Source organism: Triticum urartu, chromosome 6A (assembly GCF_056163025.1).
Source record: "Triticum urartu cultivar PI428250 chromosome 6A, HENAU_Tu73, whole genome shotgun sequence".
Classification (NCBI taxonomy): domain Eukaryota; kingdom Viridiplantae; phylum Streptophyta; class Magnoliopsida; order Poales; family Poaceae; genus Triticum; species Triticum urartu.
In genome coordinates this window covers 174,192,051-174,208,032 of record NC_141878.1, presented here as the reverse complement: position 1 = coordinate 174,208,032, position 15,982 = coordinate 174,192,051, and the positions used below count along the sequence as shown (strand labels likewise).

The 15,982-nt window shown below is 44.7% G+C and overlaps 1 protein-coding gene across 1 annotated transcript; it reads left to right on the top strand.

Moving 5' to 3' along the window:
• Window positions 1-781: 781 nt before the first annotated feature.
• Window positions 782-5,166, top strand: LOC147964627 (zinc finger CCCH domain-containing protein 14-like). Its single transcript, XM_087530070.1, has 3 exons — window positions 782-1,052; window positions 1,173-1,239; window positions 4,298-5,166. The coding sequence occupies exons 1-3, from the start codon at window positions 782-784 to the stop codon at window positions 4,905-4,907; spliced, it is 948 nt and encodes a 315-aa protein (XP_087386196.1). The 3' UTR covers window positions 4,908-5,166.
• The last annotated feature ends 10,816 nt before the right edge of the window (window positions 5,167-15,982 follow it).

The following is a 15,982-nucleotide window of genomic DNA, read 5'->3' as shown; positions in this document are numbered from 1 at the left end:
CTGCGCGCTGCCGTCCATGTACTCAGAGCCGGGCACAGGGATAGTGGACATCTCCGACGAAGACTAAGGTACTTGATCTACGTAGTACGTGGATTTTATGTTTTGCATGTTTTTTTTATGAATGTAAGATTTATTGTATGGGGTATTCGGATGCAGATGAGCAAATTTAAGGGCTGACCGGTCATTACCTGCGGACGTCTCTAAGTGTATCCGTTGGCGTTTGAGGGTCTGGATTTGCCTACTTCGACTGTAGATGCTCTAAATTATGGCACAGCATATTTTCCTTGCCCGGCAAATTGGCCTATGAACTTTTCGGTTGAAATTTGAAGTCGACATGATTTAAGTTGCATGTAGTCGCGACACGATTTCCTTTCGACACTCTTGGTCTGCAACCTCAACGTTTGTGCTCTGCACACACATTAATAAGCCTGGGGAGAAGACCCGCGTGCTCGTGCAACCCTTGGGGAATTGAAGAAGCTTTTGCATGCAGCGGCAGAACCAGTGCACCAGCCAATCGTCACATTGGCGATCGAGCATGCGCCGGGACTTCTCCCCAGTCAATTATACTAGTGACGCTCCCTAGCATAGGTCCACTGGCCTCCCGCTGCCATCGACATGAGCTCGGCGCCTCGTGACGATGCCACTATTCCTACCCCCGTCGCCATGCCCAGGTAGGCACGCGCGCTGGTTCATGCCGCGACCGTCAGGCAGCGCGGGCCATCAATTGAGGCACGCATGGTTAGTTTCTTCCTTACACTGATCTGATTAATCTGGCTGGCCGATGGATGATGCAAGGGAGGAGGAGGGGCGGGAGAAGAGGATCACGTACTCGAGGGAGCTGCTGCTCGCCGTCGGCGGCTCGGAGGCCTGCAAGGCGCTGCCCGCCGGCCGCTTCCACCTGCTGCTGTCCAACGACCCGAGCACCGTGACACTCTGGGCGTCGGGAGCGGCGAGGGGTTGCGATTGCTCGTCTCGCGCGGAGGCTCGGGGCGCCCGCCCGGCTGGAAGAGCATGCGGAGCTGGCCACGGGGCTTTGCCTCGGCGAGCCCGAGGTGAGTCGATTGGATTTCGAAACCGGCTACAGATCCATCTTCGTTTCTGCCACGTCGTATTGATCGACGTGGTGCACTTGATGATGAGTTGATGACTCATGGATTGGTTTGGTGTAACAGAGCCGGAGTCATTCCAGACGGGCGTAGGGAGTAAATCCAAGCCATGGCCATGCACACGATTCTTCAGGTAATTTTTTTGTTTTGTTTAACATAATGCCGTAGATTCCTGGGCTATGGCCGGAGCGAAGGACATTTTGCTAGACAGTTTAGTTCTTTTTTTAATAGTTGTACATTAATTTGTGTATGAAAAAATAACACATGTTTTGCAACACTTTTTGTTAGTCCAAAGAACTCGTGCTTGAAGCAAGTGACTTGGAAAAAGGAATATGTTATATTCTTTATTCTTATTTTTATCTATGGAAGTATAGGTACACTCTAACAAAATGAATTAATTAGATTTCATGAGAACTGATGTCAGCGTGAACACGTACTACAAGCTCTTGTCCCGTTGCTTTTAAGTGGCCGGTTCAGTAGAGCTCATCCGCGTGATATTCATATTGCCATCCTGCAGTACTGCAGGCTGCCGCTTTGGTGAAAGTTAATTGCACAGAAGTACCACAATTCAGGCATCACATACAAATTGGTACCATGATTGCTAATTTTTGCGTGTCAGTATCAACATTGGTCTAAATTTTTGCAAATTAGGCTAAAACGTGTATTTATACGTATTGATGGTGTATCTGAACGATGGGGCCCGCCCGTCAGGTGCCGACGTGGCATGTTTTTTGCAGAAAACCCCCTTATGTTATATGTAATCACAAAAATGCCCAAAATTTTTGCGGGAAAAAGGCTCCAGGAGAGGATTTTTTTTGTTCGCAATTTCCACCATCGAATCTGGACTGGTTTGAAATTTTCCGCCACTTGAACAAATAAATAAAAGGGCGTGATATTCATATTGCCATCCTGCAGTACTGCAGGCTGCCGCTTTGGTGAGAGTTAATTGCACAGAAGTACCACAATTCAGGCATCACATATAGATTGGTACCATGATTGTTAATTTTTGCGTGTCAGTATCAACATTGGTCTAAGTTTTTGCAAATTAGGCTAAAACGTATATTTATACGTATTGATGGTGTATCTGAACGATGGGGCCCGCCCGTCAGGTGCCGGCATTTTTTGCGGGAAAAAGGCTCCAGGAGAGGATTTTTTTTGTTCGCAATTTCCACCATCGAATCTGGACTAGTTTGAAATTTTCCGCCACTTGAACAAATAAATAAAAGGAAAGTAAAATCAAGCCGCCGGCGGAAATCGAACCCACGACCTGCAGTGCAGAGGCGCCACGGGCTAACCACAACGCCACAGCCCAGCTCACGTTCCTCTACAGGCGTCTCCTTCTTATAGTATGCCTGAAGCGCTGGGCCGGCCCACCGAGGCCTTCATTTTTTTTCGTTTCACACTTAACTGGCGCGCGTGTTGGGCTCGTTCCTTGCCCTGGTTACTATTCGTTTCATTTTCTTATGCTTTTATAATGCGCGGTGAACATTTTTTTAAATATACGCTGAACAAATCCTCAAAAAAATATACGCTGAACACTTTTTCTACTTATAGTGAACATTTTTCAATGTACGATGAACTTTTCTTTACAAATGGTGAACATTTTCTTAATATAATAAACTTTGGTAATATCCGTTGAACATATTTGAAATGCAAATTGAACATTTCTGTACTATAGGTTGTTCAATTTTCTTACGACAAGGAACATTTTACTTAATTCGAGGTAACTTTTTTGTAATTTATGGTGACATTTTATTAGTACACGGTGAGTTTCAAGATTATTATGTTGAATATTTTCTTAATACATGATGAAATTTTTGTATTTCACAAAATGTTCAGTATATATTAAAACTTATTGTGTAAAATCAATTTGCATTTCAAGAAACACTTGATTATTTTAATAAAAATTGAAAAGTTTTAATGCATTTCTAAAATTTATTATGATTACACAATTATTTTTAATACATGTTCTGCGCCATGTTTCGAAAATTTAATGCATTTAAAATTATATGTTCAACTTTTAATGCATTGATTGCAAGAATGATTAAGAAACCGGGGCAAAAAGTTCACCATAAATTACAAAAAATTCACCGCGCATTACGTAAAATGTTCATCATATCTTAAGAAAAAGTTCAAGATATATTACAAAAATATTCGATTTGCATTTAAAATATGTTCAACGTTTATTAATGGTGAAAGTATTAATCATTCGTAAAGAAAATTTGACAACCTGTATTAAAAATAATTGTGTAATCTTAATAAATTTTAGAAATGCGTTAAAACTGTTCAACTTTTATAAGAAAAAATTGACGTGTTTCTGGAAATGCAAGAATGAATTTTACACAATAAATTTTTAATACATGCTGAACATTTTTTGAAATGCAAAAAATTTCACCATGTATTAAGAAAATATTCACTATAAATAAAAAATTATGTGATCATAATATTCTTGAAACTCATCATGTATTAAGAAAATGTACACCATATATAGATTACAAAATGTTCACCGCGCATTATAAAAGCATAAGAGAAATGAAACGAATAGTAACCATGGCAAGGAACGAGCCCAACACGCGCGCCAGTTAAGTGCGAAACGAAAAAAAATGCAGGCCTCGGTGGGCCGGCCCAGCGCTTCAGGCATACTATAAGAAAGGAGACGCCTGTAGAGGAATGTGAGCTGCGCTGTGGCGTTGTGGTTAGCCCGTGGCGCCTCTGCACTGCAAGTCGCGGGTTTGATTCCTGCCGGCGCCTGATTTTACTTTCCTTTTATTTATTTGTTCAAGTGGCGAAAATTTCAAACCAGTCCAGATTCAATGATGGAAATTGCGAACAAAAAAAAATCCTCTCCTGCAGCCTTTTTCCCGCAAAAAATTTGGGCATTTTTGTGATTACATATAACATAAGGAGGTTTTACTTTCCTTTTATTTATTTGTTCAAGTGGCGAAAATTTCAAACCAGTCCAGATTCAATGATGGAAATTGCGAACAAAAAAAAATCCTCTCCTGCAGCCTTTTTCCCGCAAAAAATTTGGGCATTTTTGTGATTACATATAACATAAGGAGGTTTTCTGCAAAAAACATGCCACGTCGGCACCTGACAGACGGGCCCCATCGGTCAGATACACCGTCAATACGTATTTATATGTATTTTAGCGGTACCAATCTGCATGTGATGCCCGAATTGTGATACTTTTGTGCAATTAACTCCTTTGGTGAGGATTGCCTCTTCACCCACGACTTCCCGGGCGGCTACCAGGCCGTGGCAAACCTGGGCAGCCTGGGCGGTGAAGCTCCTTCGCAAGACGAGAAGGAACTTTCCGAGCCTCTGTCCCAGGACAAGTCAGCGCCACCACACATAGAGCGAGGGACCGCTGGTCGCCACGCACCTCCACTGGCGCCCAACCCCGGCACGGCAGCTCCGGCGGGTTTCGGCGCTCCGGCGACGGCCAGGATCACCGTGGACGCGTCCCTCGCGGGCGCCGTCATCGGGCGGAGCGGAGCGACCATCAGGGAGATATCCCGGGCCAGCGGCGCCAGGCTGCGCATCCGCGATCACGAGCGGGACGCCGGCCTGAAGAACGTGGAGCTGGAGGGCACGCCCGACCAGATCAGGCGCGCCAGCGCCATGGTCTGGGAGCATCTCCCGGTGCCCGGCGGAGGGCGATATAACGGCCTCAAGACCAGGCTGTGCGCGCACTTCGCCGGAGGGTCCTGCACCTATGGCGACGGCTGCCGCTTCGCCCACAGCGAGAGCGAGCTCCGCAGGCCGGCCCCTGCTGCTCGAGAGCAGTGTGGTTGGTAGCTGTCCATGGACGACCGCTGGATGAGACCAGTGTAACTCTGAATTTGGGATTATGCCGCCGATTTGATGGATTCCATATTGCATTTTAGTCATGACTTTTATCAGCATGTTCCGTCTTTAGTACTGTAATTCATTTTCTCAATTATCTGTACTATACAAAATTGAGAGTTTTTTTTTTAAGTTCAAAATTGAGAGTTTTTAGGGTACAATTGTACTACCGAGTATTAAGTTGATCCAATGGTTAACATGATTTCTCTCCGAGTTTGGTCTGAGGCTAACTTGGTAATATGGATTTATGCTTTCACGTGAATTCTAATAATCAAAGGCGCAGATCCAGGCTTCCCTCATCCAGGACGTGTGCAGTTCGGCCGTCACCAGGTCCTCCACCGCTCACTGGAGCGCGAAATTGCTTCACTTACGGATGATGCTTACGGAAACTGTCGTACGGACAGATGTGCCAGCGCCTAATTTATCCCTCCCCTGAATTTCAGGGATGGGGCCCTCCTCCTTCCAATTTGATGATTTCATGTCAGTCCGTAAGTTTAAATGCGTTGAAAGTTGTCTGTAAGTGTAGCATCTCTCCATTGGAGCGCCTCTCTAGCATCCCGATGCCGCCTTCGCTAGCTGCAGACCCATGCCTATTGACAAAATAATTTTATTTTGGATATGTTCATTGCTAAAGAATTCCGCAGCAATCCGCGCGGCGTTATCCGAACAAGCAATATGTCATATGCTTGTACCCGATTTTTTGCCGTCCATCTGGGGTGATGTCCAATCAACCTACTCCACCATGTTCTCAGCCATGCAATGTATTCCATGGTCATGTGATATTCTGTTATGTGTATATGAACCTGTACCATAATAATTATGGGGTCGTAGCCTATAGATTCTCCTGTCAACAAGTCCTTTGGGCCCATGTCTTTCAAATTCGTGCAAGTACTGGACTGCTCATTAGCTATGCTAGTCTAGGCACAAAATTTGTTACGCATAACGTTTGAGGCTGCTATTTAAGAAATGACACACATATGTTTAATCTGGTCGGTAATTATCTCATAGTATCATGAACATTTTTTAGGGGAATTACACCATAAAGTTATGCGGAAACTATCTGTGAATGGCTCTGCACCAAGATTCACTCGTGAATCATGAATTAATTTGCAAATTTGGGTGCGGTTGTGTGGGGATGGGCGTCGTGGTGGTTCGTGGTGATGAGGCTGCCCAAGGGGATTCAGATTTTGAATTGTGTCCCGCTTGGGTGACGAGACACGACCCGTAGGCGAGTACGCGGTAGGTGCAGGAATAGATAGGTCGGCAAATACAATGTGATTGTATTTGTTCTATATGGCGCTAAGAAAACTGGAATAGCCATATACGGGTGGGCCATGTGGGGCAGGCTCACGCTGATCCTCATGATTCAGCGACAACAACCTTGCGTTTCGGGCAACCAGTGGCATATTCGCTCTATGTATTCTAAGATTTTTGTTTTTCTACAATTGCCATAGTAAATTTAAGACAACAAACATTTTTTGAGGGGGGGAGGGGGGAGGGGGGGCATTGGCCCCAGGGTTAAATATCTCGGCTTCTAATGTGAGGTTAGGTTGAATGTGATATCTCTACTATTATCTTACACAATTTTTTAAACTTGAATTAGCTATCCGCCAAGACCCTGGAGCAGCTACAAGCCATAAATTTGTTCCAGAAACTAAGCATCCACTGTTTATCAGTACCCAGCTCAGAAAGATCCAACGGTTGATAATTCGTGGATTCGCTATGTACGGATAGGCGCCAAGGTTACTCCACCAGCTTTCTGGAATGCTCCAAACTGATTGTAACGCCCTTGATGCGGCTATGTCTCCCACGTGTCGAAGCACGACTTAAGTGGCATAACCGCATTGAAAGCTATGTCGCAAGTGAGGTAATGTTCGCAAACAACCCATGTAATACAATAAAGGAAAAGATACATAGTTGACTTACAATCGCCACTTCACACAAATACATGAATAAAGCATTACATCAACCAGATACACACAAGGTCCGACTACGGAACCAAAATAAAAGAAGAACCCCAAATGCGACAAGGTCCCCGATCGACCCCGACTGGGCTCCACTACTGATCAACTAGAACAAAACAACACAAAAGACAAGATCTTCATCGAGCTCCTCCTGAGCTTGGTTGCGTCATCTGCAAGGACTCATCGGCACCTGCAAACTGGTTTGGAAGTATCTGTGAGTCACGGGGACTCAGCAATCTTGCACCCTCGCGATCAAGACTATTTAAGCTTATGGGTAAGGAAAAAGGTATGAGGTGGAGCTGCAGCAAGCGACTAGCATATATGGTGGCTAACATACGCAAATGAGAGCGAGAAGAGAAGGCAAAGCACGGTCGATAAAAGTATGATCAAGAAGTGATCCTAGAACAACCTACGTCAAGCATAACTCCAACACCGTGTTCACTTCCCGGACCCCGCCGAGAAGAGACCATCACGGTTACACACGCGGTTGATGTATTTTAATTAAGGTCAACTTCAGGTTTTCTACAACCGGACATTAACAAATTCCCATCTGCCCATAACCGCGGGCACGACTTTCGAAAGTTCAAATCCCTGCAGGGGAGTCCCAACTTAGCCCATGACAAGCTCTCACGGTCAACGAAGGATATACCTTCTCCCGAGACATTCCGATCAGACTCGGTATCCCGGTTCTACAAGACAACTTCGACAAGTTAAAACAAATCCAGCAACACCGCCTAAATGAGCCGACAAATCCCGATAGGAGCTGCACATATCTCGTTCTCAGGGCACACTCAGATGAGCTCTCCATACAACTAAAACCAAACCTCGAGTTTCCCCGAGGGGGCGCTGCACAGGACTCTAGTTTGGACCAACACTCAGAGGAGCACTGGTCCGGGGGGGGGGGGGTTAAAATAATGATGACCCTTGAGTCTGCAGAACCCAAGGGAAAGAAAAGGCTAGGTGGCGAATGGTAAAACCAATGTTGGGCATTGCTGGAAGAGTTTTATTCAAGGCAAACTGTCAAGGGGTTCCCATTATAGCCCAACCGCGTAAGGAACGCAAAATCCGGGAACATAACACCGATATGACGGAAACTAGGGCGGCAAGAGTGGAACAAAACACCAGCATAAGGCTGAGCCTTCCACCCTTTACCAAGTATATAGATGCATTAATTAAATAAGAGTTATTGTGATATCCCAACAAGTAAACATGTTCAAACAAGGAACAACATCTCCATGTTCCAACAAGGAACAAACTTCAATCTTCACGTGCAACTAACAACGCTATAAGAGGGGCTGAGCAAAGCGATAACATAGCCAAACAACGGTTTGCTAGGACAAGGTGGGTTAGAGGCTTGGTTCAACAAAATGGGAGGCATGATAAGCAAGTGTTAGGTATCGCAGCATAGGCATAGCAAAAAAGCGAGCAAGTAGCAAGCAAAGATAGAAGTGATTTCGAGGGTATGGTCATCTTGCCTGAGATCTCGCAAGGAAGAAGAACGAGTCCATGAAGAAGACAAACGGGCGTAGACGAACGGGTCCTCACAAACGCGACGTTACCGGAACCAACCCAAAGAAGCAAACACCGGAAAAGAAACACACAACATAGTAAGCAACCAACACATGAACATGGTATGATATGCGGGATGCGGTATGCGATGCATATGCATGATTTGCAAGGGAATGAACGAACCTGGCCTCAACTTGGAAATCCAAGTGTGCCACTGGAAAGGTGGGATGAAATCGCTTGAAAACGATATAAAGAACGCCGGAATCGGAGTTACGATTTGGAAATGACAAGCAATTCAAATATGGCACCGGTCTGCGATATACAACAAGTAGCCATCTAAATGTAACAAGATGAACATGCTACAGCACTCAAACATGGCAACAAAATACATGGCAGGGATCCATTCATGATACTTAACAAAACATGAACACTGAGCTACGGCCAAATCATCCATTAACAGGTTCAAACAAGCATGGCAAAAATGCATTTGGTAAACAGATTTCAGACTTAGTGAAATTAACACTTGTATGGAATTTCAGATCAGGTAGCACACTTTGGAGCATGAAAACTATAAGCTACAGGAACTTAACATGTCAAAGCAAGGCATGGCATGGAGTTACTCAAGGAGGTTAACAAAAGTCTCTTAGTGACCTTGAGCCAAAAGGGATCAGAAAATACATTTGCAAGCATGTGAACATGGCAAAAACATAATCAGTTCTCAGACTTAGTGAAAAACTGGAGCATGCAAAATCAGATATCAAGTAGGCATGTTTACGAGCTCGATGCACTCACTATAGAGCAAGGCATGACAATATAAACATACACCCATCAAGAATACACATCATATAAGCTAGGCATGGCAAGAAAAACAACATAGCATGCACGGATCAACAACATCCTCGGCAAAATCGGTAACAAGTAGACAATCTGTCCAGATTCACGAAATAGCAAAAATAGAGCTCGATTGACTCAAGCTAGGGTGTTCCATAAATGCAAACAAAGACATGGATGGATAGAGCACTACAAGATTAACAAATCATCCTTACTGATCATCCTCAAAAGAGGCACGGATCACTAGGAAACAATATGAACATATGGCATAATGATAAGAACACATCAAGGACTTAGTGGAAATGCCAAGTCCCTGAAATCAGCATTAACGAATGCTCCACTTTGCAAGCTTGTGCTAGTCACCACACACATCACAAAAATACATGGATAGCACCTCTGGAAATATGGCAAAGCATATAACAAAACACATGTAGAACTCAGGATCATATCATGCACACAATAATCATGGCAAAAATGACAAATAGCTATTTGGTGCAGCAGATCTGACAACTAACTCAAATAGCTCTCTTCCAACAGCATTTCTGGCATCAAGATGAACTCAAATGAAATCAATGCAATGAGATGACATGATGTACTATTTGAGACGAACATTTCTATATGCTACACGCTCAAATCGGAGCTACGGATGCAAAGTTACGACATGATGAAAATTGCAAAATAAATAGGGTTAGGGACGAGAAAGTCAACCAAGGGGGGATTTCAGATCCAGATCCAGCGCGGGTACTGTTCATGCACGCAGCCCGAGGTTCGTCGGAGACGGATCTCGCCGGAAAGAAGGACGGGGAGGAGCTCCGGTGGCCGGATCCGGAGCACTTGGCGGCGATGGCGGCGGGGCGCCTCGGTGGCGGCGGCGGGGCCGCGCCGGCGAAGGGCGGCGCCGGCGGGAAGGGGCGGTGGCGTCGGACGGCGACCCTGGCCGGCGAAGGCAGCGGCGAGAGTAGCGCAGCCGCGGGCGGGGACGGACGGCGGCGCTCTGCAGCGCGGGAGGCGAGGCGCGCTCAGGCCCTGCGCGGCTCGGGCGGGCTGGCCATGGGCTGCGGCGGTGGGACGTGGTGGAGGCGACGTGGCGGGCGCGGATTCACCCGGGGCGGCGGCGCGATTTCATCCGCCCGGGACGGACATGTCCGGCCGGCGAAGGAGCGGGTTTTGCTAGGTTAGGGGTGGATTTGACCCGGAATTTCGGGGGAGTGGCTATATTTATAGGTAGAGGGAGCTAGGAGTGTCCAAATGAGGTGCGGTTTTCGGCCACGCGATCGTGATCAAATGACCGAGATGATGGAGAGGTCTTAGGTGGGTTTTGGGCCACTTTGGAGAGGTGTTGGGCTGCAACACACACAAGGCCTTTTCGGTCCCTCGGTTAACCGTTGGAGCATCAAACGAAGTCCAAATGGTACGAAACTTGACATGCGGTCTACCGGTAGTAAACCAAGGCCGCATGACAAGTCTCGGTTCAATCTGGAAATGTTTAACACCCGCATACGAAAGAAAGGTAGGAAGGGACACCGGATGACATAGGAGCGCCGGATTGCAAAACGAACAACGGGGAAAATGCTCGGATGCATGAGACAAACATGTATGCAAATGAAATGCACATGATGACATGATATGCAATGCATGACACGCAAGCAGAGACAAGGCAACAACAGCGAATCGGCGGAGGACACCTGGCACATCGGTCTCGGGGCGCTACAACACTCCACCACTACGAGAGGATCTCGTCCCGAGATCTAGGATGGCACCGGGGAAAACGAAAGAGAAAGAGAAGAGGTAAAACTAAGTTGCTTCTTTGACCAATGAGTCAAACCAAAGAACCTTGCAAAGGTTAAGCCATTTCGAGAAAACAATACGACAGAGATGAACGAAGTTGAAAACACTCCGTTAGAAAAGAGGAACAAGGAAGAACAACTTCGGGCAGCACTCCGATTGAAAAGAAAAGGAATTGAATAAGAACTTGATAAGATGAGAAGATACTTGATGAAATCACAATACACTGCCTCCGTAACTATTGAATGAATGGAACAAGGGGTAAGAAAGATCTCAGACAGCATTCCGGTTGAAAAGAGATGCAAAGCTTGATAAGGCGAAGAAAACTTGAGCCAAAAGGCACACCTCCGGTTAAATGGATAAGCATGAAAAGAACATGCTCTTGACAAGAGCAAGAAGAAGGTTTGAAGAGAGCAGCAACACAATGCCTCCGGGAGAAAGAAATAGAAGATAGATAATTGAAATAAAAGAATGTTGAAGAAAATGCCAACTTCTGCCACAAAAGAGTTGAAAAGGCATCTTAAGGAGAATGGTCGAACGGAGTTATTGGAAAGCCAACAACGAAAGAATAAACTTGATATGGTCTTATGGAGTACATCTCAAATTATGAGGTGACAACCTGCCACTCACGGGAAAAGAATTGTATTGATATGAACAAGGAGACGAGAAAGTATATCGCACCGGAAAGGATAAATGAAGAAATTGGATCATTGATAAACACCATGAGAGCGACAATCCTTAAAGGAAAGCTTTAGGTGAAATATAACCCAAGATAATTCCAATGAAGAAAATGATGGATTTAAAATATCTCATCCTTGACATGTGAATCATGAAACATGAACTCAAATTATCAAGAATGACATAATACCACCTCCAATAATATGATAGAAAGAATGCACTCCGGATTACAATATGAAGAAAGCTTGAGTTTCTTAGAAAAGAATCTTGATGAACACTTCAAGAAGAAATTAAATCCTTTATGAACCAACATGTAGAACCTTCCCGAAGAACTCCGTTAAACAAAAGAATGCTCAAATGGAAGGCAAGAGAAGATGGAAACACAAGGTGAAGACTTGCAATGATTTAAATGAATCTCCGTGGTGATGTAACTGCGAGAGCTAGGAACTCCGGGAAAAGAAAAGATAAAGCATCTCGAACCCAGAATGTGATATGATGCACCTCCGGAATAAGGAATTAATCACTTGGATGAAACAAGAATAAGAATTACATTATGCTTATCCTTCACCAATTAAATTGATGACAATCAATGGATTTGGCATACTACTTATTCTCGTAGAAAGGATTAAAAGAGATATATCAAAACTTGAGAACGTCTTCAACGAACCACCGGTGGGATTGAAACAATGAATGAATTGATATGATAAACAAGGAAGAGAAATCTTGAGCGAACCACCGTAAGAATTAAAAATAAAAGTGGCAAAGGCACAAATCACCGAAAAGAATTGGAAACGAATGACGATACTTGAGGGGATTTAGATAGAAGTGAACGAAGAGATCGTGAACTGATTAGATAATACTTGAATGATGCACCGGTAAGATTTAGAGAAAGAGAGCTGAAAGCTGAGAATGAATACTTCTGAGGTGATGGGCTCCGGAGAATCAAACTGAAAAGACTTCTGAAACGATCCGGATGGATGAAAAGAATTCTCACAATCAAAACAATTATGGGAGGACGTCATCAAAGCTAGAATCATGAATCTTTGGGAGAAGGGATAAGATTGCAGAGAAACTCTTCTTCGGTCCTCAAATATTGATAATGACGACGAGAAACACCACCATGAATTGCTGAGATACTCTGGGATGAAAAATTAGAAAGTTGAACCAACGATGAAAAGAATTTGAAAGATCTTGGTGAAAGACATAAGACTGATGACAATTTATTATTATGTCAAACTTCAAAACAATTTAGGATAGCTCCGGGAAAATTAGAAGAGTCAGGTAAGATCCTGGAAAAAGACCTGTGGGTTAGGGCCCACTCAAAAGAAACACCGTTGAACGATTCAAAAGAGAGAAAGCACCGGTTGGATTAAATGACTTGAATGAGGGAACATCCTCGAAAGAGCTTGAACGAATGTAGAGTGGAAACACGAATCTCCGAGATATCTTTAGCACTCCGGAATAATAAATAGTGAGAAGTGGAATGATAATGAGGTGCACCGGCATGAGAAAGCATTGAAACGAGGAAAAGGGTATGATCAACACCAAAAGCTTGAATAGAATCCACCGGAGAAGAAAAAATCGAAGAATACAACACTTGAAGCTCCGTTAGAATCTTCATGAGAAACACCGGATAAGAATATTGATGGAAAAGAATGGAGAGACTTCCCATCAATAAAAGGATACTTGAATAAGAAATTCGTGTCCTCAAAGAAAAAGGGTGGGTGGGCGGGAAAAACAAAGGCAACTTGGAGACGGATGAAACAAACACCGTTGAGAAGAAGTGATAATAGATCTTGCGAATGTTGAAGTGATCGGATCCACTTGAGGAGAGACACACCGGTTAAAAGGGATTGACAAAAACAATCTTGATGATCAAGAAGGATTAGTATTCACATAGGAGTATGAGAACACCGCTTAGGAAAAGTATGGAATCAACATTTGACTTTGAAGCAACTTGAATACCACAACTCAAAAGCAAAACGAAAGATTGGCTTGCAGAATAAGCCAGAACAAACATATGATAGAGATTTCGTCCGAAGTTTTCGTGGTGGGGCCTACACGGGCTCGATCGTACAGCACCATCATGTACAAGGCAGTGCACATGACATACGAAGCGTCCCCGAGTCGGCATAGCCAAGGACTCTTTAAGACACAACGAGACCACTGTAAAACCAACCGTGGATAGGCGTACCACTAAACGTCAAACCCCAATTTCATATCATACATCTGTCGGAAAGATATCCTACGAACTACTTGAATTCCCACTTATAAACTCCCGAAATTTTCCGGTTATGCAATCAGGTGTTGGGGATACAGGGGAAGCATAATCTCTCACCCAAACTAACAAATCCTACATCCAGCTGTATCCATCCTTCAACACATAACCAAGAAACCTTTGGAAATCGTCTACCTCAACCTTCGAAAAGCATCCGTTATACGAGTTATGGCAATACTCCCGGACTCCCGCCCCAGTACTGGGTGGCGTCGAGGTTATCTCACCAACAACTGCATAAAAGAGTTTTCGATGTCGGTGAAACTAAACTCAGGTATTCCAGAACTGCAACGATAAAATTGTGACGACAACACCTCGGAGCTCAACTCCCCGGGACACTGCCACAACCCCTAAAGACAGGAGGCACCAAGAACAATGTTCTCGTCACAAAACCATCGGAACGATTCCAAGATACCCGCGTGATCCTAAATTTTTTTAGTGAAATTTGAGAAGAGAAGAGTCAAAACTCTACGTCAGGATGCCTTACCAGAGCGATGGGGAGACTGGGGAGTAAAAAGAATTCCTAAACTCTCCGATATATAATTCCTAAATGACTCAAAACATTTTTTCTAGACTCAACAACGGCTGCTAAAAACGATCAAGCAATGGGGCTCCTATGGTCGGGGAAGGCTCTGATACCAACTTGTAACGCCCTCGATGCGGCTATATCTCCCACGTGTCGAAGCACGACTTAGAGGCATAACCGCATTGAAAGCTATGTCGCAAGTGAGGTAATCTTCGCAAACAACCCATGTAATACAATAAGGGAAAAGATACATAGTTGGCTTACAATCGCCACTTCACACAAATACATGAATAAAGCATTACATCAACTAGATACACACAAGGTCCGACTACGGAACCAAAATAAAAGAAGAACCCCGAATGCGACAAGGTCCCCGATCGACCCCGACTGGGCTCCACTACTGATCAACTAGAACAAAACAACACAAAAGACAAGATCTTCATCGAGCTCCTCCTGAGCTTGGTTGCGTCATCTGCAAGGACTCATCGGCACCTGCAAACTGGTTTGGAAGTATCTGTGAGTCACGGGGACTCAGCAATCTTGCACCCTCGCGATCAAGACTATTTAAGCTTATGGGTAAGGAAAAAGGTATGAGGTGGAGCTGCAGCAAGCGACTAGCATATATGGTGGCTAACATACGCAAATGAGAGCGAGAAGAGAAGGCAAAGCACGGTCGATAAAAGTATGATCAAGAAGTGATCCTAGAACAACCTACGTCAAGCATAACTCCAACACCGTGTTCACTTCCCGGACCCCGCCGAGAAGAGACCATCAAGGTTACACACGCGGTTGATGTATTTTAATTAAGGTCAACTTCAGGTTTTCTACAACCGGACATTAACAAATTCCCATCTGCCCATAACCGCGGGCACGGCTTTCGAAAGTTCAAATCCCTGCAGGGGAGTCCCAACTTAGCCCATGACAAGCTCTCACGGTCAACGAAGGATATACCTTCTCCCGAGACATTCCGATCAGACTCGGTATCCCGGTTCTACAAGACAACTTCGACAAGTTAAAACAAATCCAGCAACACCGCCCAAATGTGCCGACAAATCCCGATAGGGGCTGCACATATCTCGTTCTTAGGGCACACTCAGATGAGCTCTCCATACAACTAAAACCAAACCTCGAGTTTCCCCTAGGGGGCGCTGCACAGGACTCTAGTTTGGACCAACACTCAGAGGAGCACTGGCCCGGGGGGGTTAAAATAATGATGACCCTTGAGTCTGCAGAACCCAAGGGAAAGAAAAGGCTAGGTGGCGAATGGTAAAACCAATGTTGGGCATTGCTGGAAGAGTTTTATTCAAGGCAAACTGTCAAGGGGTTCCCATTATAGCCCAACCGCGTAAGGAACGCAAAATCCGGGAACATAACACCGATATGACGGAAACTAGGGCGGCAAGAGTGGAACAAAACACCAGGCATAAGGCCGAGCCTTCCACCCTTTACCAAGTATATA